Source organism: Balearica regulorum, chromosome 18, assembly GCF_011004875.1.
Source record: "Balearica regulorum gibbericeps isolate bBalReg1 chromosome 18, bBalReg1.pri, whole genome shotgun sequence".
NCBI classification, from domain to species: domain Eukaryota; kingdom Metazoa; phylum Chordata; class Aves; order Gruiformes; family Gruidae; genus Balearica; species Balearica regulorum.
In genome coordinates, this window is record NC_046201.1 from 4066695 (window position 1) to 4094147 (window position 27453).

At 39.5% G+C, this 27453-nt stretch overlaps 2 protein-coding genes across 20 annotated transcripts in view; both read left to right on the top strand.

Moving 5' to 3' along the window:
- Positions 1–1580: 1580 nt before the first annotated feature.
- On the top strand, positions 1581–14358 carry NOL11 (nucleolar protein 11). 2 transcript variants are annotated; one of them, XM_075770444.1, is made up of 18 exons: positions 1581–1763; positions 2894–3007; positions 3877–3933; positions 4575–4720; positions 4986–5043; positions 5603–5741; positions 6126–6323; positions 7020–7096; positions 7836–7959; positions 8637–8740; positions 9008–9085; positions 9889–10073; positions 10329–10454; positions 11375–11596; positions 12107–12185; positions 13257–13349; positions 13653–13760; positions 14063–14358. In XM_075770444.1, the coding sequence occupies exons 1-18, from the start codon at positions 1614–1616 to the stop codon at positions 14174–14176; spliced, it is 2172 nt and encodes a 723-aa protein (XP_075626559.1). In that variant the 5' UTR covers positions 1581–1613; the 3' UTR covers positions 14177–14358. The 2 variants fall into 2 exon arrangements, with proteins under 2 accessions (XP_075626559.1, XP_075626560.1); XM_075770445.1 differs by lacking the exon at positions 9008–9085.
- A 4270-nt stretch (positions 14359–18628) lies between these two features.
- Positions 18629–27453, top strand: part of BPTF (bromodomain PHD finger transcription factor) — a 57637-nt gene continuing 48812 nt past the window's right edge. For 17 of the 18 annotated variants that reach the window (XM_075770772.1, XM_075770775.1, XM_075770762.1 and 14 more), the window contains exon 1: positions 18731–19509. In XM_075770772.1, coding sequence (XP_075626887.1) covers positions 18870–19509 — 640 coding nt within the window. In that variant the 5' untranslated portion in view covers positions 18731–18869. Of the gene's footprint in view, positions 19510–27453 lie in introns of all 18 variants that reach the window. The other variant, XM_075770771.1, reaches the window with a different exon arrangement.

Below are 27453 nucleotides of genomic sequence, written 5' to 3' on the forward strand. Positions count from 1 at the left end.
GTGTGCCTCAGCTTTTTAAAGATTTTATCAGGGCAGGTGCCCGTCAGTCTGGTATCAGCCCATTCATTTGTAAATGACCACTTGGGTGACAAGGACTTTTTCAGTGGGGATTCTAATTCTCTATGCAGGGTTTGGCAGCCTGATGTTGTAATAAATACTGGAAAAGAGACCTCTGAAAACCTCTCCGAAATTAAGAATCCTCCAACGCTTGTCTACAAGTCAGTTCATTTTAGTCAACAGAAATTTCACGTGTACACTGATTCTTTAAGCTTTTAAGCAGAGGCTTACTCAACAGAAATAAAGCTTCCTCTGCACCAGAAGAATGGTCTTTGCTTATTCAGTATAGACATGCGATGTAGGACAGGACACAAGGAACAAACATAGGCCCTGAAAATACTTAAAGGTTTTGGTGTTATGGTGTTTTTGTTGGTTTTTTTTTTATTTAAGGCCTGCGTGGCCTTGGGTCTGTGGTAATGACATCTCGGTGGCTTCAGTGCATAACGACCCTGTTGGGGTACGTGTGCCGGGGCCGTGCCCTGCTCTCAGCCGAGACTCTGGCCGAATCTTTGCCACCAAAGCGAGGTTGTGACTGTCCTCTACGAGGTGAAATTACAGCTGGGTTCTCCCGCGAGCAGATATGCCAGCAGCAAGACCCCGAAATTACAGTGCTGGCAACACACGTTCCCCAACGCCAGACAGTGGCTGGCACGGTAACACATCTGATGGCTGGGCCTGACCGGTTTTGTCGCTGGTTTGGTTTGACTTTATGTTTTTTACAGCTTGGGCTTGTATTGCTAGGGCTTCATTAACATTTGCACACAAACAAAATGCTAACACATGAAAATACATTACAAATTGGTTAAAAACCCGCACCTGATCCTACAGCTACTAAAACTGGTGGAGTTGGGTTGTGCTCTTGTAGAGGGAAAAAATTGCACCCTTTATTCTTTACAAAAATGAGATATCTCATAGGGCAGAAATACATTTAATTAAAGTAGTCTTAAACCCAGCAACGTTTTATTGTGTAGATGCAAAACCACAGAGCCTTTTATTGAATGTCCTGCTGCTAATCTGCATGTGAAGGACACCTCCTCCGAGCAGGACCAACTGTGTGAACGGCTGTGGAATGATCTGATTAACGCCATGCCTGAAATACATTGGGAACAACGGAATGAAGGGAATCCTGAATGCCGTCGGTTGTCCCGCTTCCTAACGGCGCTCTGAAAATCAACGGCTCTTCTCGGATTTTGTAATATTTAAGATACTCAGAACGCGTCGTATTTGTACGCCCCTTGCAAACGCCAGGCGGCAAAACCTCCCTCCAGCTGAGGGGAAGAGGCAGGACCGGCAGTCCCGACTCAGAGCACGCCCACGCGACAGCAGCGCGCAAGTCGCGATACAAAGTCCCCTCTCGCGGGCGCCGCCAGCCCCGCGCTCCCTCCCACCTCCCGCGGCGCCCGGAAACTCCCGAACGGCCTCGGCTGTTTCCGTCATGCCCCGCCGCCTCGGGCAGCGGCGCACGCGTGGTGTGCCGCCCCAGCGAGTATGTGGGCCCCCCCCCCCAGGGTCACGCTACGCCGTGTCAAGTCTCGCGAGAGAGGACGCTCGCGAAGATGGCGGCGCTGTGCGAGAGCTTCACGCTGTGCGGGCTGGGTCCCAGCGGCGGCGTCGGGCTTGGCGGCGGCCTCTTGGCCCTGGAGCCGGGCCCCGACCCCGACCACGTCCTGCTCACCGACCGCGGCAGGACGGCCACGCTCTTTAAGGTAACCGCCCGGCCTAGCCTCGGCCGCTCGGCCTCGGGAGGCGTCGGTGCTGCCGCCGGGCAGCCCCGGCCTGTGGGAGGGTCCCCGGGCACGGCCTCGGCGGCGCCTCGGGACCGCTCTGCCCCCTGCCCCGGCCGGCCTGTCCGGAGGGCGGCTGGGCCCGGCTGTCACCGCCCCCCTCCCGCCTTGTCCGTGTGTGGCCGCAGACGGCCATCCCGGGGCTGCCGCCCTGCCCTGCTCACCTGGCCCTTCGGCTGTCCCCCGGCCTGTCTGCCCGTGGAGCCGGTGTCGGCTTGGTCGGTTCCTTGCGTATTTCTCCTTTTGCTGCTTTTCTCCCTTCATTCCAAGAAGAACTTCCATCCCGAGGTGCAGGGCACGTAACGTTTCCTTACTTAGCCGGGGTGACATGCGTTTTGTCCGGCTGTCGGTTTTGTGTCAGGTGCCTTCCTGTGGGCTGGAGGATGAAAGGTTTTGGTTTGCAGCACTTGAAACTAGAGCGTGTTCCGGTGTCTTTTGATGTATGCGTATATTTCAGTAGACCATAATAAGAAACTACAGGGAAATATTTGGGGCTTTATCTTTAAATGACTTTCACGTTCGTGGCGCTAGGGATTGTATCTTAGTGGACCTCCTGCAGGCTGTTTAGTCCCGCTGCCAAGACTGTGCACGAGAGCATAAATATGTTGGTAAACGTGCCCAGTGTAGGTCTAGACTGAGGAGAGGGGGGTGAGTACCCTCAGAGCAGCCAGATGTAAATCATAGGTAATGTGAGTTTAGAGGGTAGAATTCATTGCTCTTGATCTCAACGACTTATATTGAAATAGTAAAAGAAAAAGCAAAAGCGTGGTTCCGTGCATGATTGTGTTAGTGAGTAAAAGTAACTTACACTAGTAGTTAAAAGTAGTATCTTTGCTTTGGAAAAGCCATGCCTCGTACCTGTGCTTTATGGCATAAGCCCATCTGACTGTTACAGGTCAAAGTTATTTCTTATGTGAGAAGAAATAATTCTAATTAATATTCTCATTCAAATCAGATGTAGCTACCTTGCATTTCCTTTCTGTCATGAGAAAAATCCCCAAAGTGTACCACCTTATAGTTTAATTACAATGTCTTTGTTCTGACTCTTCTAGGTTTCAGATCAGAAGCCACTGGGTTGTTGGTCAGTTAAACATGGACAGATTATCACATGTCCAGTTGTATGCAACTTTGAAACTCACGAATACATAGCTGTTCATGATGACAAGGTGAGATCCTTTATCTTTTCTTACGGGGAAAAAAAAGATGTAGTGAGTCTGCTGAGTGAATGTAGATAGGGACGACATCAGCGATGCTCTGGTTTTGGCTAAATGTAAATGCACGGAGCTCTCAACGCCCTGTTGCGTTTCAGGTCATCTCTGCTCTTTGAGAGGACAGGGATGTGCAGTCCTACAGCTGCACAATGTGTTCTTTTTGTAGTGGCATAGTGACGTGAAGATCATCTGTGCTGGCTGCCAGTAACACAGTGGCCTCTTAAAAACTGAAGCATTGTCAGTGAAAAGCGCCTCATGCGTATATTCTCTAAGGATAAGTTACTTCTCTTGTTGCAGACTGGTTGACACTTAGAACTGCATGATTATTGTACCAAAATGGTTAAAATAGTTCATACCTGCACCCTTTGTTTTCAGCTCATGTTTTGCAGTTAAACATTTCCTGTTTGTGTACACGAAGTGTTTGCTCAGCAAATGCTGAACCTTTGGCTTTTTGTTATTGATGAAATATCTTTCCTGACCATTCACTATTCTCCTTGAAACATTCTCTTCCAGATAAGGTAATCTGTATCTTAATCTGTCTCCATCACTTTGAGCTATTTTCATTTAGAATCCTACTGTATCTTTTTCCTTAACCTTACTCTCTCCTATCCTTCCTTTCCAATTTAAGATTCCTCAGCTTGGTTTGTATTCCTGGTGTCTCTGCTTCAGCTTCTTCCTGTGCAAACTCACCCTGAGTCAGTTTCCACTATGATTACTGTGAATACTTTCTGTATTTTCCTCTTCTGTTTCAGTGAGATGCAATTGTTAGTATTTTACATGCTGAAAACTCTGTGTATTACTGTTTTACTTTGCTTCTCTTGAAGGTTTTAAGAATATGGAAGAACAAAGATATTAACTTGGACAAAGTATTTAAAGCAACAGTAAGTCTCCTACATGTGTTCACTTTTATGTTAATGTTTTGAATGCTGGTGGAGGGAAGATATGCTAATTTTCATGGTACTAGTAATATTATGTTTTAGCTGACTGTTGTCTTAATTTGTGCTTCATGATGTTCTGAAATATTACAAGGAATCCACTTGGGCTGAGAGACTCGATCATCAACGTGTTACTCTTGAAATTAGTTGTATCCCAAGTCCAAAATTTCAGAGGACTTTCTTTAAAGGTGGCAAATTTTGTTCAAATATAGATTTTTCTGTTCTGGTGGATGTGTTAAACAATGCTGTAAGCATCTGCTACGAAAACCTTGCCACCCAAACCCAATACAGCTGTATAACAGTTGTTTGAACTCCTTACGCTCCATTATGGGTTTTTTTTTTAATGTGATTCAGAAATGTGATGCTCATTGGGACGCTTTTCTGGCTTTTTGTTAGGTAGTGATTTGCATTATTCATAGCATTTCAGAAAATCGTCAACTACTAGGTCTCCATTATTAGGAATCTTACAAGTTCGTTGTTCTTCTGTTACTGATTTATTAAAAGAACTAAAAAAAAAATCATGGATAAAACACTTGGCTTTCAAGGTAATGTACTGAAGAACACAGAAATGTTATTTTTCTGTATAGCTTTCAGCTGATGTATACAGAATACATTCCCTACCCAATGGAGGGCCAGTGGTGCTATTCAAAGGAGGTGGCATTCGAACTTTAGATGTCCTTTTAGAAGCCCCACAACAAGAAATTGAAAACATCATCACAGATGAAGTCATCAAGTGAGTGATACCACTTTATGAAGCTTGCTTCTTGCCCAGAGGAATTGACGATGATGATTAAAGCTGTTCGCTTTTCTGAGGGGGTAGGGGAGAAATCTGGAGACTGAGATGTTGGGGTTGGGTGGTTTTTTTCCAACACGTTGCTTTTAAAATCTTAAAATATATACAGATATCCTAAAAATAAGAGGCTGCCTAAGGAATAGTGATATGACTTTGGGTATGGTCCTAGAATTTACAAGATGTTCATGCAGCTTTCTGGTTTTAGGTGGAGTGACGCTTTTATGGAAGGTCAACAACCTGTCTTAATTTTCACTACTGAGAAAGTGAGTTGATACTTTTTAAAAATCTTTCATAGCAGCAAATCTAAGTGCTTTTTCTAAAATCCATCACCTGTTTAATTGGATTTTAGGAGCTTTTAGAGAAATCATTATCCCAATTTAATCAATATCCTGTGTATGTATTGTTTCTGATACAACAGTTAAATTGAAGTTGTATTGCTTTAGAGGCTGAGGAGCCTGACTCTTAGAACTTCAGAGAACAATTAAGATTAAGTACAGTAGATGATTGTGTGACTCTTCTTTACCCTCAAATACTTGCTCATTGTGTAGAACTTATTAAATAGGATGTGTGGTTTTTTAAAAAAGAATTATATGTGAATCTGTATTTATTCAGATGCTTCTTCCTATGAATCCATTTGTTGCATCAAATTAGAATTTCCTTTACATGCTTGAGTCTGCAGATATTGCTGAATTAGGCTGTATGTCCTGTAGAAAACACAAATTCCTAATTTTGCTTAACAAAGTTAAGGAGTACTAATATCTGAATTACTGTTGTATCTTCTTTGTGTATATTAAAGGAAAATTTTATTTTCTTTTTTTTTAGGATGGGGAATTTTTTGTCTATGTACAGAAACTTAAGATGAATAGTCTACACAAATATAAGCTTGAACAGCAGGAATTATCTAAGCCACTGAATTTCACAGCACATATAAAAAATCAAACCATCACCCTTCTGTGCTTGTGTAAGTTATATTTTCTAACAGGATGTGATAATAAACCAAAGGACATAAAATGTAGATAGTTATGAATTACTATTCAATATTTTTCGCTCTCTAAACTTTCTAAAACAGCCAGTGGTAGAAGTAGTAATTAAATCTTTCTGATATCTTAATGACTGTAAAGACTGACTGTTCCTAAATGTTACGACTTGTACCTTGCAGATCTCGTGCCAGCTACACTTTTATTTTGCTGCTTTGCATCACAATGTGTCCTTTAAATATCCTGTATTATTTCTTCTTTCAGCACTTGCTGGATTTTGTTCTCTTTGGATGTCCTTTTGCTATATCTTATCAAATAGTTTTTTAATAATAACAGATCATAAAAGTGTCATCACTTTTCTTTGACAGATTCCAATGACTCTGTGTACAAGGTTCTGATACCTCTGCACCAAAATACCGAAGAGGAAGAGCAAATTTTGTCCAAGTCACTACTACTAAATCTTTCGGTATCTGGAAGTGTTCTAAAAGGAACTTCTTTTGTTCTTCTTGATAAAGACCATATCGCAGTATTGGGAAGTCTAGCTGCATCTGGTGAAGAATCCAAAGGTAACTTGAAAAATCAGATGAAGATGTTGTAAGGTCTAAAATTTTCTTAGGCAAAGCACTAAGCAGGAAATAGTGTGAATAAAATGTTAGTTGGTGTTTGAAGCTAATACATAGTTGAGCTGTGCCGTTCAGAGCACTAGCCAAAAGATAACTTTTACCACTAAACTGTATACTGCGTAGCAGGATTATACTCGCTGTTGGGTTTCAGTATTTGCTTTCATGCTGTTTGTGAAATAGGTGAGAAGATGCAGCAAGAGGACTTGTGGCTGGAGGGGAATTAAAAGGTGAACTTGGACACTTTTAAAGGGACCTGTGTGGGGAAACAGACCTAATGTCCTGTAAGAAATGAGTGTATAAAATAAGTGAAACAAACACTTGAGTCTCATGCCTAAACTTCTGAAGTGTGAGATCAGTTAAATTGAAGCTGCTGAACACAGCATTTTAGAACAAAATGTTGTTCCTGACTGGAAGCCACACTGGCTGCTGTCCCTCTTGCCACAGCTTCTTGTTTAAAGCTCTTCACTGGAAAACTAACTCATCTTTAAATATTTTTCTTGAGATCTAACCAGATGACTTCATTCCTAATGTTGACTACATTCCTCACTGAGCTATTTTGAAACAGTTATTTCTATTTCCTCAAGTGTTGCAGCATTTATGTCACTTTTCGGGGTTGTAACATCTATCTTATTTTCCCAGAGTGCCTAACAATATGGAACACAAAATTTCAGACGTTGCAAACTTCAAAGGAGCTGCCCCTGGGAACCAGTGGACAAGTGAGCTCAATCTTTAGTTTGTGGTCCTAAGCATTGTGTATTTGGCGTGATAGCAGCAAAGAGACTGGTGGGCTTCAGAGTTCTGCTTCTGGCTGGAAGAGCAGTGAATGCCAGCTTCTGAAACAATATTAATATTGATCAGCTGATGAGCTATTTCTGTCAGAATATTTTAATGGGAGAATGGTCACCTGTGGCAATTTCTTTGATAATTCAGTACCTTCTTGCTTCTGATGGTGTTGATTATATGATGACAATGAAATAGCTAATTAAACAAAAAACCCAGCCAATATCTGTTCTGTTCAGAAAACTTGGAATTGATGGCCTAAGTGATCCCTGCATCTCCCTAAATAGTATTTCAAGATGTTCAGGTGTCAGTGATAAGTAAACTGACACCTAAGTAATAAATGCACTAGTGAAATAGAACAGCTGCCTGTTTTTTGTCATAAAATTGCACAAGAGGGAATTTTAAAAAATAAAATTACCAAGTGGACTTAAGAGCAGCTGCTGTACCTTAAGACATCCTTGGAAAATACTCGACAGAAGGCTTCTTATTTCTGTATTTAAAATCAGCAGTTAATGAAGGTCTGCTAATAAGTGTTAAACCTACCAAAAATAATTTAAAATAATCTGATCGCTGACTTTTAGTTGAATTTTGTAGTAAGGAGTTAAACATTAGTTTGTGCAAGAACACTCTTCTCTGCTCATCTCCTCATTAACAATATGTTTTAATGTTTTGTAGTTGTGGTGTTATGAGGAAAAATTTTTTTTTACTCATGGGAAAGTGCTAACAGTAATTATGTACAAGTGTGAAACATCATCCTTGGCAGCTGCTGTGGGAAAGCTCAAGGACAGTCAAACTCCTGGTAAGAATTTTTATAATTACAGTGAAAAGATGTCATAAAAGGAAAACTTCTGAAATGGTATAAAAATTATTTAATAAAGTCATATAAAATCCATTTAATCTAAACAGCTTAAAGTAACCTAACACTGTATTCTGTTCTTAGCTGTTAAATTTACTGTTGCTGAGAACACCAAAGCACGCAAATGTCTGAAGTTATTGTTGCTTCACTTAAACTGGGTTGTCATTCAAATACAGGAATTACTGAAAGTAGTGGAATGTTGGCTATGAATACTGACAACAAAATGAAGTGCTGTCTCCTATAAGTTGTTTTCAAAGAGTTTGTGATTAGATGGGACAATGTCAAACCTTAGTTTGTAAATTTTAATTTAAAATTGTACTGGCGTAGCATCTTTAATTTTAGCATTGCACTGGTAAAGTGTTGTTGCAAGTAAACTCACAATAAATTGTGAAATAACTTTTCTTCTCTTCCTCCCAGAAGCTAAATGGAAAAACAGTATGTAAAAAAAGGGTCATAAAACTACCTGCTGCTGAGATAAAACTGGAAACTTTCTTGGCAGAAAATGACTTGGATTATAGTTTAGAAAATACCTATTAGTATAAAAAGTTCATGTAATATTCATACTCTAATAAATGTGCTTTAAGTGTTACCTTCATATAGTTTCATTTTTGTGTTCACAGAAGTGTCTTCATTTGTAAACTGGAATACCCTTGGAGATGAAGAGCTCATGGTTTCCTTTCAGTCACAGCAGTCTGTAGCTCTAAAATCAGAGTCCAAAATGACTGTAAGTTAGCATCAGGAGCATGTGAGATTGTTGTTGTTTCTCTTGTCCCTTCCCCATGCTGCTACTTTCGGGTGGTGTAGCAGAAGGGAATTTCGTTTTGTATTTGTCACTCATTGTTTCTGACACTGTTTCTGGAATTGGACTACCCAGTTACTAATTGTAATCTGTGCAGCAAGTTGACGCGTGAAATTCCTAGTTATCTTGATTGAAATCGTTAAATATATACCATCTTTTTGGAGCTGAATAATAACTTTTTCTTTATAATAGTTACGATCAAAAAGGACCACTGTTGCTAAAGCACAGCCAGATACCTTATCAGTTGGGCAGCTCTTACTAAATCTAAAAGTAAGTAAACCAAATATCCTAAAATAGTGTTTTAGACATTCTCAGAATATTCTAGTTGTCTCTTAAGCTGTTACCTTTTTCCATGTCCTCGTGCGCATGTCAAGTTGATGAAGCTGTCTTACACAGTTGACTTGGAGGATGATATTATTATTATTGTGCTAGAATAGTATTTGGATGTGATGAAATTAAAGTTTTGCCACAGGACAAAAAAGTTTTAGAGTTCTACAGTACAGGGCTTATAATAGCTGAGTTCTGAAAACTTGTACAAATTTGTTCACTTTTAAGGAAAATCTTCTCTTACAGTAAATAAGGTGGGAGGATATTTCACCTGAGCTCTGCTTTTACAAGCTTTTTTAGATTCTTATTTATGGCTTTAATTTTGCTGAAGACATTTTGAATTTATAGGGATGCTAGGAATTCCACTGCAAATATAGCAATAAGCTGTTTAGTTCCTTTCCAAAACTTGCAAGAGTTCTGATACTTCAAGTTGCATCCCTTCCTGTGTGAACGTACCTATAGTTCAGCTATGGCTGGACGTCTTGGTAACGTTACTGAAGTAACAGGCAAATAATCCCTGAGCAATTATTGAAAGCTACTGCTTACTTGAGTCCAGAGTAATTACACTCATTTGGCTCTTTCATGGTTGAGAGTGACTTACAAAACCGTGGTGAGGGTTTTTTTGTAACTTTTTTTAGCTTGCATGCCCAAATAAGTCTTTTTTTCTACTTGGTCTAATTAGTGACAGTACAGTTCTCAAACCCATGCCCTGGACTTCTGAGTTGCACAGTATTTGTCATTTTCAGGATGCTTCTACAACTGCATTTGAAGATGAATTGAGACAATTGATGTCAAAAGCACAGATGCCAGATTTCCAAGCCACCATTGGATGTGTAATAACTGCCCTTATAAACAGATGTAAAACAAATCCAAAGTACTACCCTCGAAATTTCCTGCTACAGATAGTTCAAACACGAGACTTGTCTTACAGGTGACGATTCTGCTTTTATTTTTTAATTGTAAGGAATAGTCGTAAAAAATTTAAAAAGTAGAAATTCAGTTCTTTATAAAGCACTCTTGAATTATCAGCATTTACTATCAAAGATGCTTATGTTTATTTTCTGATGAAGCTGATGCTTCCCAGATTGATTTTTGTGTAAAATGAGATTAATACTTCTGCATTAGTCATCAATGTAGTCTTCAGTGAGTGTGAACTATGCAGCCTATTCTTTTCACATTCTTACAGTTTGTGTCCAGATTTAATGGCTGTTGCTTTGGAGAAAAAAGATGTGCATCTCTTACAAATCTGCTTACAACGGTTTCCAGATATTCCTGAAGAAATTACTTATGCTTGCTTAAAAGTATTTTTAAGGTAAGTTGGAATCACTCTTTTTTTCCTTCACCAAACCAATCCCGTTAATAAAAGGCTGTGTGTTGTCAAGAATGGCTTTAATTTTATAGATGAGCAATTAATACTGTGCATGAAGCTATTAATTCTGACTACAGTATATGTTGCAGTCTTGCAGACTGACAAACTTTTTTTACAAGGTACCTGTTGCACATGTTAATTCTAAAAACTATGTAAATGGTACTTAAACGAACATGCCTTTTGGTAGTGCTGCTGGCTTGAATGGTACTCGCGTCCTTCTACATACGTTGTTACAGCTATGTGCTTACTGTGCAACAGACTTAACTGGGAACTTACTTGGGTTAAGAGGCCCACAAAGAAAGATCAACTCTTGTATGTTCATGACAAAAACGGTTTTCATATCCAAAAAAGGATGAAGTTTTAGGTAGGCACTGTAACCAAAAGAAAAGACTTGTAACTGTTCCTCTCGGCTTTCAGAGCAAAAAGGATTCTTTTTTTATTAGAAACATCAGATCTTATTAATTTCATACCTTAGGATTATCAAATACTTTATTATTAAATAATAGGAAAATCATAACTGACTTATGGGTTGTAGAAGTCCCACTAATGTCAGAACACAACAACAGTCTTGAATAGGGTATAACTTTTACATTAGCCCATGACAGAATGTCCAAGAATACAGTAACTTACATTGTTGGAATAAAAGAGCAGTACATGTGTTGTTCAAGGTTAATAATTACAAAATATTAACTGTTCTCTTATGGCCTTTATTCATTCTGCAAGACTCTGTATTTTAGTATATGTTTTTACTTTTATAGTAAGCTACAAAGACTTCATAGTGTGTACTGCTGTTGGGTTGGTGGCATTGCTGATTTTAAAGCTAATAATTAAAAGTATTAAATGTCTGGAACTTTCTTCTACAGCATTAGTGAAGCCTATCTTCAAAGAATAGATGTGAATCTAGAATCTGTAATCTGTTACATTGATATTGAATTCAACAATAAAGAAGTTAAGACAGAAATTGTAGAAAATGGTTTCAATGCAGAGCTCGAACAAGACGTCTGGGATACTAATACCACAAAAGAAACCCATCTGACGGCTGATGGTGAATTCTGCCCCGTTGGACCGCAGAAGGCAGCATTATTGTATCCTCTATGTGTTTTAATGTAGGAAAGTCAGTACATGACATGTGATGTGAATGTTTATATTTAGTATTGCTAAAAGACATTTCTTCTGTTATTGTTGAAAACTTCAGTGAAGTTATGATAAGAGAAGTTCCTACTCAGTAGAAGGATTGTTTAGACTATAAATAGAAACAATTAACTTTTAGAAAGCATCTAAACCAATTTAGACTTATTGCATAAGTGTAATAAAATTTTGTCTACTTAACAGAAAATAGCATGGATCATTTTGATATTTGCCTGTTGAAACACATTAGCCAATTACATACTTGCAGTAAACAGAACTGTTCAAGCTAACTATATTGTGATATTTCAGTTGCTGTATATATTTCATTATAGAAGTAGGAGAGATTCAAAAGCTGAAATAGGCTCTTTGAGAGAGGTCCTGGAGAAATACTTTAATTAGAATTCACTTCAGTCTGTAGAAACTCGTATTTTTTCCTGCAATTTTATTTGCTTAATAGTCCTGCACAGAAATGCTGTTCTCCATTCGGCTTACAGTGAAACTTTTCTTTTGCCTCATCTGAAAAACCTTCCAGCTCAGCAAGCTGTTGTAAGTATGTTAAAATTAAAAAGTTTAAAAACCCATATTATTTTGGGGAGAGGGAAAGGGAAAAGTTTTCCAATTGTACATCATAAACTTGCCAGTCTTACTGGAGTCTGAATCACAAAGTAACACATGCAAATGAAATTAAGACACCTAATAAGATTTATTGTTAACGAATGTCACGTTTTTCCATGTACATATGGAACTTCTACTAATTTTTGCAGTCCTTGCTTATTTTAGAAAATGTAAGTAAGAAACCCTCTTTATGACCTAGTCTACTTGGAAAATGTTGTTCATGTTTTGATAGCAAATATAGTATCTTTTCTTGATTTGGATGCTTTTTAAGAAAGAAACGAGATATGCTGATTTAGTGAGTTTCATCAGAAAAACAAGTTTAGAGAATATGAGAAACAAACTGTACACTGTGTAAAATACCAAGTGTAATACAAATCAGACTCAAGTATTCAATCTCAGAACTTCTCAGTTTAGGAAAAAAAACCCAAACTTCCATGTCCCTCAAAACCTGAAATACAGTACCATAGTGCCTGAGCATATATGTGGCTTTACAGTGATTGGGGAAAAAAACCAACAAACCACACATCAGAACAAAGCTTAGCACTGACCCATGTCCTTGATTTCTTTTTTTTGGAGAAAGAGAGAAATCTTTGACTTGTGCTCAGCACAAGATGATGTTGACCTGATTCTGACCATTAGCAGTTTATTGTTGGCTACTGAAAGTGAAACTGGGACTAAAATTTTTAATGTTGATACAGTGTTTAGCAAATTTCCTAGAAAAGTCTGTGTCTGAATTAAATTGCACTGACACAATCACAGGAAGAATGATTACCCCTGAATGTAACTTAACAGTGAATATTGCTGAGAATTTTCAAACATTTAGCTATAGATGGTATAGGAGAACCATAAAACTTGTTTTTAATGCAAAGTATACAGGCATCTATGTTGCTTTAAAAAAGAAATTTAAAAAAAAATCTTACAGGTATTACTGTGTGCAGGACAAAACTCCTCAGTCTATTTAATGTTTGTTCTTTAAAAGTATTCTGACTTTTCTACTTTTAGCTGTTTCTCAGGTATTTATACTACCTGTATGTGAAATGCAGTGAAAAAATTAATACCACTCTTCCTGGAATATGCTCTCCAACTATAAATCAGGTGAGAAGGTAGTTCTAAGAGTTGTACTTCCTTCGATTTCTGTAGTATGTAATGTAGTGAGTAGTTGTGAATATCTAAAATCAACTGAGATTTAAATTCATTCTGTAAAGTATTGTCTATTAATATAACCTGTATGAAGTCAGATGTAACAATACTTTTTACTGTCAGAAAATACACTGCCTGAAATTATGAAACCACGCATTTTGCATTAGAAGTTAATGTTTCAGAGTTCAGCTTTTAAAGCAAAGTCTCTGTCATTCGCATATCGTAAAGTGTAGGTGTACTTTTCTTGTTTGTCTCCAGGTTATGGATTGGATGTGCCTGTTACTTGATGCTCACTTCACAGTTATGGTGATGCTACCAGAAGCAAAAGAGTTGCTTTCAAACCTGCATAAGTTTGTGAGAGCTCAAGTAAGTTGCATCTTCTGGGATAATTATTTCATTTTAGTATGGATTTAGAATCTGGGTGTTAAGAATGGGAGGGAGGGCCGACCATAACAAATTAAATAGTAAACCAATGTCTGTTCTCCTCTGTGTGCTCCTTCCTGAGCATGTAATGGCAGTTGCCTCTCTTTCTCGTTGTGATTTCAAATGCTGCTATATTTGTTTGGTTTAAATATCCAAAACTGTGCAGAACCACAGCTAGTTCCACAGTAGAATGATGTATGAAAAGAATTAAAATTTACTGTAAATACCTGTTTTCTTGTTTTTAGGTACGATTTTACTCTGAACTTAACAAGATTGAAGGAAGTTTGCGAGAATTACAAAGACTGCATCACCAGAAAGACTCTCAGACATATTCTATTGAAGTCCTGGAACTTATTTGAATTTGAAATGAATTATAAACAAATTTATTTTTTATTGATTCCTTTTATGATGAGGATGTATTAGCACTCCATATTGGGGATGTGAAAAGTTGTTTTCTACATAGGAGGAGCACGGTTACTCTGTAGCTACATGGGAGTTGTAAGTTTGAAGCTCATGTATTAAAAGCTCTCTTTTTGACTGGGTAAGAAGCTGGATGCTTCCTTATGTTTTCCTGTATAATTTTGATATGCAATCATAAGAACATCCTAAAATGCCACATGATTCTTGGCAAAGAATTAGGCGAATATTGGCAGTACGACTTCAATAGATGTTTCATCAAATTAATTAACGTTTATATTCTACTTGCTTCTTTTTACTGAATAGTTGAAATCTCTCTAACTAGATTCTTCAGAGTTCTCTTGTCTACACTCAGGTTATGAACTCAAATGAGTTTTGCTTCTTTGATTTTCTATTTTTAAGTTGTTTTTACTTTGTCCAAATATGCCTTTGACATTTACAGATTTAGCTTAAACAGGGAAGGGAGCTGAAGTGTAGGCATAGGGTTGTTGCTTAACTTGCACTGCTTTCTCTCTGTGTCATGGTATGACAACTTACTAGTGCACCCTTTCGTGCTTTCCTTTCCAGTCCAACCAGGTCCTCTATGCTGCTTTAAAAAAAAAAAAAAATAGAAGGGAAGGGGTTGTGTGGTGGTCAGTAGTTAAAATCTTGAATGACAATAATCTAAAGCTGTTTTGGTGCATCTCCTGTCTGATAAGACCACTTGCATCCAGAAACTGCCTACAGCTAGGGAGAAGGAAGAGGTATACAGCAGGAACTAGACTCCTTCCTCAAATGAAGAAGCAAAGAGCAGTTATTTAATAGGATGTCTTGTTACAATTTTTATCTCAGAGATTGCCGTCAGCTGAAGACAACTTGTTTTCTCAAGCAGAGAGAGTGCTCCTCTGGAGCATGCTGTCCTGCACAGACTTGCAGAATGGAGTTCCTGGATTTCAGCATAAGTAGCTGTACTTCAGGACTCTTGCTCTAGAAATTTCTGAAGCTTTCTGATGTTGAGAGATTGCATTCAAGACAATTTCTGCTTTTTAAGTACTCATATCTTGAAATCTTGCCTATATACATTTGAAGCTTTGGGGTAAGAGGAATGTTATTAAAATAACATTCAGGTAAAATTTAATGCTGTGGACTTTGGAGTGAGTTTGACGTGTTGTTAAGCTGACCACACAACGGATAACTGCCAGCAATCTTGGAGCAAGAATGGTATCTTGCCTGTTAGGTTGGAGCAAAGAACTAACCTAGCTAAAAATAACTTAACTTTTTTGATAGTGATTTTTCTCTGATAGTGCTGGCTTAAGCATATGTCAGTGGACACAGGAGACATCCAGTTTGATTTGGAGCAGAATGTTGGAAATCATTGTTTAAATAAAAGGCTCCTTAACCTTTGTCAGGTTAAACTTGCCTGAGAATGAACAACAGCATTTTCCTTTCTCTGACTAGAGCTAGAACACAAGGTGGTTATGGCTGAAGTGTGAGATGCAAAACTTACTGGACTTTGACTGTATAACTTTGAAACAGCTGCATAGAGTTAGAAGCCTTAAGACTCTTTGGAAGTTGACACGTTCTGGTTGTATACACTGTTATCAGCGGTCAGTACCAAATGGATGTAAAGTAAAATTTAAAAAAAACTACACTGGGCAGCTGAAGAATCATATAGAGGGGTACTTCATGGCATGGGAAATAGTTGCTTTTAATTTTCTGAACAAGAAAACTCATCTCCAGTTTTAAATAAGAACATTCTTACCTACATCAGTGTCTGTTTTCTCCAAGTACTTTTTCAGAGTGAACACCTGAGCTTAAGTTAACCTCATCTATGCTGCTTAAATACTTAAATTCAATGCCTCATACATGTTATAAAATAATTTGGAGGGAAGGACTGGACAAAAGCAGCTCAATAATTTAAGCAAGAGCATATGCTCTTTTGTTAATAATGCCATCCAGCTGTAGGTTCTTAAGTTCTTTCCCTTACCCTTGGAGAAAGGAACCCATGCAGATAACAGCTTGGAACAACTAGGCTATTCATCTTCTCCAAAGTGCTTTTTGAAAGGAGCCTTTCTCTCCATCTGTCTTGAGTATGGAGGCAGTGTAGGACCTCCTACCTAAAATTCCTCTTCCTGCTGTATTCAATTGACTTATAAATATGCTCATTTAACTATACCAGCAGACTCAAAATAGGAATTTCAACTTCCTAGTGGAGATACATTTTGTCCTTGGGAGTGGACAGGTTTAGGCGAATAGGTGAAGGGGTTATGGTTTATTTCTCTGTACTGAGCTAAGCTGCGTGTTGGAAAGAACTAATTTATAGTCCTGACTCTGAAAGCTAATGTACCTCTCTATGCATCCATTTCTTCACCTATAAAATTAAAATTCTTTGTCCTATTCAGTAAGCACTTCCAAATCAATAACTGATAAATAAGAGATGGGATTAAGAGACAAGGTATTCTTGTTCACAGCAGTCAAAAGCAAATGATTCTTAGCACCTTTGATCTACTACAAGTACATAAAATCAACAGTATTTTAGAGATGTTAATGCTCATAATTAGTGCAGTAGATAGACTAGACCTTTGCTAGATTCTCAGTGTATAGATAGCAGAATTCACAGGGGTCTTTCTAAGATCACAAAGGGAGATGGTGAAATAACCTACCTCAAAACATGTATCTGTATATTCATGTATTTAAAGAGTTACCATAATCCTTTGCAACCTTGTAAGAGGTTGCAAAAATTAGCCTGACAGAAGCAATCTAAAGGTAACTTTGAAAGACTCAGAATACAAATTGATTATAAAGGTGTAACTGGGGTTAGGCAATACTGCTACTGCTGTATCGTACTGTGTCTAGAACATGGCTCTGAGCGTGTGCAGCTGCAACACTGAATATAAAAGAGTGCAACTGAATATAAAAGAGATGCAGATAAAAAGCTGGATATAAGAGTGCAAATTGGGCTAAACCCTGCTGCCTGGTGACATTGTTGCACGCTTGACACTGCGGCAGGTTTGTGGGTTTAATGAGGTTCTCAGCCTGAGCAACAAGTTAATGAACAAAAGGCACTTCAAAAATGACTATAGAAGAATGCAAATGAAATTACACATTGGATATATAGCTGGCATGCTTATGGCATGACCAATATTGGATTTTTGCGTCACACAAAAGCATAAGCAAGGTACTGAGAGAAAATGAAAATGTGAACATACTTGTTTGATAACAATAAGACTTAACGCGCTCTGGGATCCCAAAGCTGTGTAGATTAGCAATGAAAAGAAGGCTGGTTGTGAGAAATGCAAGATGTTTGTGTGCCTTGGTCTGGCTTTCAATTTGTACTGCTTTTGCTCAGGAAACTGTTACCCTGAATTCAAGTGGTGGCATAGAAACTTAACGCTGCAATTGGTTTATGTAGATTTTTAGCCCTGTGGGGGCTCTGGCAAATGGGAAAACAAGAGAGAATATAAAATAGATTAAGCCCATCTCTGTTTTGTAGTTCTCCAGTGAAGTGCAGACACAGCAGTTCAGAGAGAGTAGATGGACAAAAATGCAAATGGCGGGGCTCTGTGTGATCTCAGTCTGCTTTGCTTTAAACTGACTCTGGCTAGGTAATGGTGAGCTGTAAGAGGGTTTTAATTTCTTTATAATGGATGAAGATTTAAAGAACGACAAGAGATGAATATGGCAGTGGTCAAGGGGGCCTGCCCGATGCCAGGGCAGGGCAGCCGCTGCCTCAGCGCAGTGAAGGAGGGAAACCTCTCCTGAAGGGAGGGAGACCTGGAGGTTCTGGTTTTGGCGGGCGCTCCGGGGGGATGTGTGCCCCGTGATGAGCCCCTGCCCCGGCAGAGCGGGGGGGGCAGAGCCCGTCGCCTACCTGCGCTCACAGCCGTCCCCCGCAGCGGTGCGCGGCCGGCTGAAGCCGTGGGACTTGGAGCTGAGGGGTGGCCGCCCGGGGGGCTCCCTTCAGGGCGCGGGTCGAGCTCTGGGAGAGAGGACTAGTAACAGGCGTCGTCTCTTCGGGTGTGGGGAGACGGTGAGTCCTAAGGGGGCGTGAGGGGTGGGGAGGTGGCGGTGGTGGCCGCGGGGCAACTTCAGCCGTCGGCGGGGGGGCGCGGCGAGGCACCCCGGGAGCGCCCAGTGCCGGGGCTGAGGGGAGCCTCGTGGTGGGCGGCAGTGGCGGGGCAGCGCCTCCTGACAGGTGGCGGTGAGCTGCGGGGACACACACGGTGTGCCGGTGGGGGAAGGCGGCAAAGGGTGCGCGGAGGAAGCGGTGGTGGGGCGGGCGGGGGGCGCGGAGCCGCCCCAGCGCGCCGGCTCCAACATGGCTCTCGCGGCCACGGCGGCGGCGCCCCCTGGCGGCGGCTGGCGGGCGCGGCAGGTCACGTGAGGCGCTCGGGGCCTGCTGCTGCCGCCGCTTCCCCCAGTCAGAGCGGAGCGAGCCGAGGCAGAGACGAAGAAACAAGATGGCGGCCGGTGGCGATCCGGAGCGGGACGCCGGCAATTCGGATTGAGCCCTCGGCCCTCACAGCTCGGCGGCCCCCCTCCCCGGCCCGGATCCCTCGCAGGGCGGGGAGCTTCCCCGTAGCCGCCTGTCCGGACTCCGAGCGCCCTCCCGAGCCTTCCTTCCCCCTCCCTTCCCCCCTCGGCCAGCGCCCAGAGATGCGGGGCCGGCGAGGCAGGCCGCCCAAGCAGCAGCAGCCGGCGGCGGCCACCGCTCAGGCGAGCTCCCCGGCTCCGCCCGCCCCGGCGGGCCCCATCGGGGGGCTGAGGTCCCGGCAGCGGGGCAGTAGCCGCGGCAGGTGGGCGACCTCGGCCCAGGCGGAGACGGCGGGGCCCAAGCAGAAGGGAGCCGGGGCTGCCCAGGCCTCTTCCCCCGCCACCGCCTCCCCCAGGGGGGGCAGCAAGAGGAAGGGAGGCAGCGGCAGCAGCAGCACCCCTGGTGGGGGAGGCAGCAGCGGTAAGGGTAGGGGCAGGGCTGGGGCTGGAGGAGCAGGGGGAGGAGGCGGAGGAGGCAGCTGCAACAGCCAAGGCAGGGCTGCCTCGTCCAGGAGGAGCATCAGCAAAGTGGTGTACGATGATCATGAGAGTGAAGAGGAGGAGGAGAGCATGGTGTCCGAGGAGGAAGAGGAGGGAGACCCCGAGGATAACCAGGACTCCGAGGAGGAAGAGGAGGAGGAGATAATGGAGGAGGAGGACGACGACGACTCTGACTACCCCGAAGAGATGGAGGATGAAGACGATGCCAGTTATTGCACTGAGAGCAGCTTCAGGAGCCACAGCACCTACAGCAGCACCCCAGGTAGAGAGTCAGTGGGATGAACTAAAACAAGTCGAGGGCACCCCACATGCTCCCTCTAGGTTTGCAAATACAGTCTGCACGCATTCTTCCTCCCGTGTGTGTGTATGGGATGCCTGCAAACACTCACAGGGAGAGAGGGGTATGCAAATTAACGACTGGCAACCCCACGGATGCAGGGAACATTAGAAGATGCCTACAAACACATGCACTGAGAGGAGGGAGGGAGGGCAGTACATGCTGTAACAAGGGGATGCTTTGCAAATATGCATGGAGATTCTGGTGACTGCAGAAATGCATGATACACCAGAACATTTTAAAAACAATGTCAAAAGTGTATGGAGCATTCACTTAATATTTAAAAAGAAGGGAAACGAGATGCATGCCTTGCAAAGAGGTCCTTTCAAATATGTGCAGGAAAGGATGGCTTGTGCTTGCAAATCTAACTTGATGCTTAAAGGAAAGGAAGCACATGCAACTTGAAGTAGCCTAAAAAAACCCCCAAGCATAACCACTGAAAATTTTCAGGGTCTTGAAATCAGAAGTATAACTGGATCCAGCATTTACTGGCTTAAAGACAAAACTAGCTTTCCAGGGAGGGAAATGAGGTTCATTGTTCAAAATGGAGATTGCATTGTTATAGTTTGGGGAAAAGTGCACAGGGCCTCATTGCAAGGGTGTAAACCTACTTTTAGTTAAACACAAAGATTAAAAGGTGGAGGTTGAGTCAAAAGTCTTGGTTTTAAATACTGCATTTATCTTAAGATATGGTAACCTTTAAAACTCATGCTGGGGTTAAAACTTGTTAAACATCATTGTGATTATCATTTTTTTTAACCTCTAGTGGCAAATTTGGGCTTAAATTTTTAAGGCCTACACTTCTGTTTGCCCTTAATTAGTTCATTAACCATGTGGGTTTCAAGCTTCAACAATTCTTTATCTAAACTTAAGCACTTTGGATTTATTTGAATTCATTCTAGAATGGAGTTCAAGCTTAGATTTGGTTTGTTGGGGTTTTTTTAAAGTCTCTGGACCAGGAGAGTAGTTAAACTTAGAGATAACCTAGGAGTGTTTCTGAATTGGGCTACAGGATAACAAACACTGCTGTTGTACAAGTATTTGTCCAGTTTGGAAGGGGGGAGGAACAGGTTGTTGGTGTAAATGCATTGCATCTTAATTAAAAAAAGAGTGTAGTTTTGAGTAGTTAGCTGACTTTTTAAAAGGGGGAAGTACTGGCTACTAAATGTGTAATTTTTTTTTTTTTTTTGGTGGGTTAATGGGATCAGCTCATTATGTGACTTCATAATAGTCCTTTAAAAACTCTGTATGTCTATCTTTTTTTTCTTTAAATCTATATCCATATGCTCAGGAATCTACATGAATCAAAATAAGTACATACATTACCAAATTAATTTAACTGAGAGATTTTAAGATGTGTGGTTACCTGTTGCAGGGATGTCCTGCAAATTGAAATTTTTGAATGTTTATTACTTTAAAGATTGAGGTCTGGCTTCACAGAAGAAAAAAAAACCCTCTAAACTACTCTCTTGACTTTTAACTCTTCATTTTCTGTTTAGCTGTGGTACCTTTAATTTTTATTACTTTTTTGGGGGTGCTTTTTCAGGGAAAGAAAATTTTTGTTATTTTAATTGGCTAGGTCAAGAAAATATTTTTTACATGAGCATCCAGGTTTAAAATGAGTTCTACAGAGTATGGGTGTATTCAGTTTGTGAAATGTACTTAAGTGTTTTGGCAAATAACAAGATACCTCTGTGTGCATTGTTGTGCAAGCGTAGACAGGTTTTATGTGGTATTTAGGTGTATCAGAAACCATTTTGATAATTTATATGTTTATTTCTCACTTGGTCAGGATAATTTCAGTTAACTTTAAGATAAGTTTAAGTGTAAGCGTTTTCATCCTTATGCACTTTTTTAATATACTGTTTGATAGTTAAAACATCTGTGTTGTTATTTTGCAATTTACTGGCAGTTCCCATTAGTTCAGTATTTGCCTAAAGGTCTCCCTCCCTCCTCCTCTCTCTCCCAGACATGCTGTTGCCCTTTTGCAAAGAAAGTATGAACTTTTTTCATTCGATCAGCTAGGTCTGTGTCTTGTTTTTGCTGAACAAATGTCTACTTTGTGAGCACTGCTATACCATGGTGGCACTAATTGAACTCTTAGTCTTATCATAATCCAGAAAGAGATACTTGACATTAGAACAGCATTAATAGGCAAGGAAAAGATTCACCTAACCTCAATATGTCTTTATCTGACAGCGGTCAGTGCTGAGAAGAGTGTTAAGAATAGGGCAAGCACACAGTGATATGTCTTCGGAGTTCCTTCAGGGGTTTCAGTGCTTTTGACTCAGGTGCATGCTGAGCCAGAATTGGTCTTTAGCTATGTTTAGGTACATTTGTGGGGGTTTTCTTTCGCGTATTTCATATATTTCTTTTACATACGTTGTAATATACAGTAACAAAGTTCCTGTGGTTAACTGGGGAGCTTGAAGGAGTGTCTCCTCCATTGTTTTAAACTGGCCCCTGACAGAACTGTGTGGTGCGTGCTGGGTTTTTTTTTTTTGCTAGAAGAGATGATGAACGATCATTCTCTACTTATCTTCCCTCAGTCACGTGCAGCCTGAATTACTACTGCTTTCAGGATGTAGTCTTGGGGGCTGAAGAGTTTATTTTTTAAGAGCAGGGTATTGAAAAATTGCAATCCCAATCAAACTCTCCTGCCAAACAAGATTTTACACGTAAATCACATCCCACTTAAATGGGTGACAGACTTTTTACAGTTTTTTCAAACTTACATGGAACAATGACTTAAAAGATCACAGTGCAATGTCTCTAGCCAAGAAAGCTCAATTTTTATGCTCTACTGGAGAGTTTATGATATATCTTGAACTTGGATGTATGAGTAGTGTTTTACTATATTGTTACTCAAGTATTTAAAGAAGCGAAATCTTAGGAATGGTAAAATGCCTTTGATGTAACACTTAAAAATGGTACAGTGAATGCATATGACATTTATCATTGCTTTTTCTTCTGTTGGAGGGACTTTTGGTAGAGGGATTTGGGGGGTATATCCCTTTTCTCTTATCCCTTTGTATCCCCAGAAGGTAGATGTACTTTTAGGATAGATATCCTTATATATCTTATCACTAAACATTTTTGCCATTACCTGTCTACTGTAAGTTCTACTTTAGGTTTGTCACAATTGCATTATAGATATCAAGTATTTTCCATATGTTGCGGAATTTTAAAAGAAGGGCTTAAGATGCCTAGAAGTCCTTCATTTTTTCTGTTTCTTGTTTGTCAAAACCTTGGAAAACTAGCTTTAAGAAGAGCCATACATCTAGATTTTGGCTGAGATAATCATCATCCGTCTGTCTAACATGCAAATGCACAACAGTGGAGTTGTGAGCCAAAAGATTTGTCTTTAAATACATTAAATAAATTTTTAGGTGGATTTTGCTAGTCTGTGAGCATTTACAGTGATTAACCATCACTTCTGTTAACCAGTTACTTCACCGATGTGCTTTTATTTTCAGAGTGGAAGAATTTAACTGGAAACAAGGTTCTGCATTTTGTGTGTCTATAGTAATTTTATATCTTAACACATTTTCATGCTCTTGAAGAATTGTTGGACACATTCAGATATGACATTAAGATATGCAGCCTCTTTTTTCTGTCATGTGAGAAGATTTACTAGTCTCCCAAACATCTTACCTAGGGTACTCTGTTCTCTAAATTAAATCTGGCTTGCTCTTATTTTACCGTTTAGTAATCTGAACTTTGATTTGTACTCCAGAGGATCTATGGCTAGGTCATCATGCCAGTCATGAAAAATGTAGAAGATAAGTCCTAACAAAAAAATTGTGTAGAAGGCCAAACGAATAAATCTGTGGCTGATTCTGTTGTATTGACATGCAAATTTGCAGTTTATCTGAAGAGAGCGTTTGTCACTTCAGTCATCTAAGAAGCTCTGTGCAGCAAATATTGTACCATTATCAAAGTACGTGTGTTGTAGAACACACGTAAGGTAGAACAATTTGATGTACTGCGGATGAGTTTATTGTGCAAATCTTTTTGTAGGTCTGCAGTAAAATTCCATAGCTGACCATTGTATTGCAAAGAACTGGTGTAAGGTGAATAAATGTGGCTTTTAGTAGATTGAGGCTGACTGTCAGGGCTCACTAACTTAAGAAATTAGTTACAACTTATGCTGGGTTTGTCCCAACTAAGAAATTGTCAGAATGTTCCTGAAAATTGTTATATTAGTGCTACTTTTTTTTTTGCCTGGGTTCTAGGCACAAAAGGGCCTAGAATTACTCTTGAGTAATTCTCAGAATGACAATGTGGGATCTCATCTGCCACTTGTCTTGCATTAGTTATCCAAATGTTAAAATGATGCCTTAGAATATAGGGGGTTTGTATTCCTGGCTCCTACTGAGGGTGCGCTGGTGGCCATAATGTTGAGAAATTAAATTCTTAATGTAAAATCAGCAGAGAACCCTAGTTTGATTTAGAAGCATACTACTAACAGATGTACAAATGGAAAAAATAAACACCCAAAGGTTTTAAAGTCCTAAAGTTTTTAAGATCATAAAGATCTAGTTTTGTACAACACAAGGCAGTAGGCAGACTTAAAAGAGCACGTGTTGAGAATTTTTGCGATATGAGCGGTCTCAGGATCTAGTCTAGTAACTGGTTATTTTTTCATTTGTGCTTCAACTTCCAAAGCTTTTGTGTTTTTTTTTTTTTTTCTTTTTCCAGGCAAAATAAATAAATTTAGGTTAGGTACGATTATTGCAGAGTGATAGTCAAATTAAGACTGCACTTACAAGTAGTTACATACGCATCTTACTCTTTTAGAGAATTTTTCTGGAAGAGATTGTTTGACTTGTGAATATTAGAAGCACGTTGATTGTCATGTTGGCATTTTAAAAGGTAAAAAAGTGTCAAAGCCTTTAATTTTGGCCCATCCCAAGAAAAAGATTTAGATTTTTCTATTTTGGTACTGCTTTTCATAATATATCCTTATTTTATGTTAAACTGATTCATTTTCTGCTTTTTCTTCTTTGGTGTAAGCTGAGCAAATGCTCTCCCAAGAGGTTGACTTTTAATTAAGGAACCAGTTTGGATATTGCTGGGACAAACATGTAGCTATATCCAGTTTATGCATTCTGCTGGCAGGGGGGAGCAAAAGAAAAGGAAAAAAAAACCACAAAAAATGTTTTCTTACACATTTTCATCAAATGTTTTCAGTTTTCTCAGTGATACCTAACAAGAATTTGTGTGTTGCTGTACGTTCTCATTTGAAACTTGCCTGCTGCAGTGTAGTAATATTAAAACCAAACAAAAATAGAACAGTCTTAGTGAGTTTAGGAGGGTAGTCAAAAGCCAGAATTTCCAGGAGTAATGAAAACGTAGGAGAGGGCATCTTCTCTAAGGAGTACTCATGATTCCAGGACATCATATAACTGCCAATTGGTCTTTATGTTGAGAAGTTTCTGAAGTGACTCATGATCTGGAAAACAAAACCAAGCCAGTTCTATTTTACTAAAGATTAAGAGTAGTGTCATTTGACTTGACTTGTGGAACTTGAGGCCAAAAATTAATCTCTTATTGGGGGAAAATTGAAAGTCTCTTCACTTGCTGGGGGTCAATTTTGTGGAGAGTGCCTAGGGGAGGGAGGTTATTCTATATTTTTTTTCCCCCTCCTGTGACAGATTACTGAAGTATTTGAAACTCCTTGCTCTATCTTTTCTCTCCCCTATACTCTATCAAGTTTATCCTGCAGCTGTGAACAGGAACTCTTAAGCTGGAGCCTTAGTGCACAAGTGCTGAGAAATTATGAGGAAGGGAACATTTTTAGAGAAGAGAAATGAGACCAGTTGTGAACTTTCTAATCAAGAAATGTTGGAACCAGTGTTTATGTTGTAGGTCATGCCAGTGTAGCTACCACTCTTTCTGTTTAAACAAGACAGTGGCAGAATGTTTGTTATGTGAGACCTCCATCCACCAGTCTAGTACTTGATGTATGTTGGGCTGAAAGGCTATGTTTACCAGTACTGTACATCTGGAGTGAAGGGATATGTAGCATAAGTTAGACAAGGCAAAACTGGACTCTTGTGATTTTTGTTAGTCTGTATGTGTATGGTAATTGGAATACAGCTAAAGCACAAAGAGCATGAAAGTCATATTTAGTCATGGTACAAGCTTTCTCTATTCTGGACACTTATGTAAATAGTTCATTCAGATACTCTGTTTTAAAACTGTCTCCATAAACCAGAAGATATATTGAAGATGGTTAAAGTATTTTTAAGTTCCGTATTTTCCTGTGGTGAAGAGTTAAAGAATAGATGTGACTTTCCCTTTCAGTCTGTGAATGAAAATGGAGACAAGCTTTTTGGTCCTTTTAAACTCCACTTCTAAATTTTGAAAGGGTCAGCATTTGAACAAAATAGGTTGAATACATGGAAATTTAAAAAAAAAAAAAAGGCAAGGCTTTCGGGTTTTTAAGTATTTTCAGTAAATTCTGGTTTTGGGTGCTCAGCCTGTTACCACTGTTCAGTAACTTCATTTTATTTCAAATATCATTAGTGTGTTTGCTTAAATATTTGTAATATAAATTATTTTAATAATTATGATAAGTGTATAGTATAATTATGAATATCTATAATTAAATGTACCATGTAAATGAAATTGTTTACTCTTTAATCTTAATTACAGGCAGCTCTTCAACTAGAGAATTCAAAATAGGGAGAGGCAACCATTGCAGACTACTTCATCACTTTTGGAGACAACTAGTGAAGGAATGCAATTTAAAAGAAGTTTATGCTAGATAGAAGTATAATGCTGAGACATTCAAGATGATCTGGATCCTGTAAATAGTCCAGTCGTGGCAGCAGGAGGCTATTGGCAGATCAATTTATCCTTCCAAATAAAACTATGGAATTTGAATGGCATAGAAGCGGACATTTTCTCTCTTTGTACTGGCTCAAACTTGAAGGTGGAATTTGATTCAGAGTTTTGAGTAATATGTAGAAATGATGTTAGAAGTATACAATTTATGTGTAATAAAACTTGAGTCCATTTTGGGAAACGTCAGTGTGAGTAAATTGACTTTCTTTAATTGAGACTAGATACACGTAGATTCAGTTTGAAGTCTAATCAGTCAGGTGGTGGTGCTTAAGAGAGAAGTAACTTCTGCTAGTACATCTGCTCTGGGATCCTCATGATGTTTTTTGTTTTAGACCAACTAGTACAGCTTACATTTTCTACTTAAACCCCTACTGCTATGAGATTTCCACAAATAGGAAATTATTCAGGGCAAATTATAAAAAATATTTATGCAAAGTTATTTAAACTATACCAAGATAAATTGAAAAATATTAATGGCAGCAAGTGATGTAGTAATACAAAGTTAAGAAAAGAGAGCAACAGTGTAATTCTGTTGCCTGCTCAGTGTGGTCATTGCACTGAATTTGTTATACTGTTTCACTTTCATATGTATTTAAAATACCATATATGGATATAGTACACATGTAGTGTCTCAAATCAAAATAAATGTTTGTTATTGTGTAATCATCAATTGTATAGTCTACACAAGCTTGCACTTCTCAAATATTTAAATTGAGATCATTAAATTGATTTTTTTTAATCAATTTAATTAAACTTCAATTAACACTTTCTGTCACAGATAGTACTCAAAATTTCCAGTGGAAGGCAAAATCTGTGACAAATGACAAGTAAAAAAAAAAGTTTTTGTCAAATCCTAGAATCTCTAAGGTAATTAAAAGGTAATTAAAAGTAAAATAAACTGAACATACAAATGTTTGAAGAGACCAAAGATTTTTTTTTTTTTGTTGGGGTGGCTTTTTTTTTTTTTTTTTTTGCCTGCCAGTGAATGTCAAATTCGAGCATTGGACAATTTGCCTT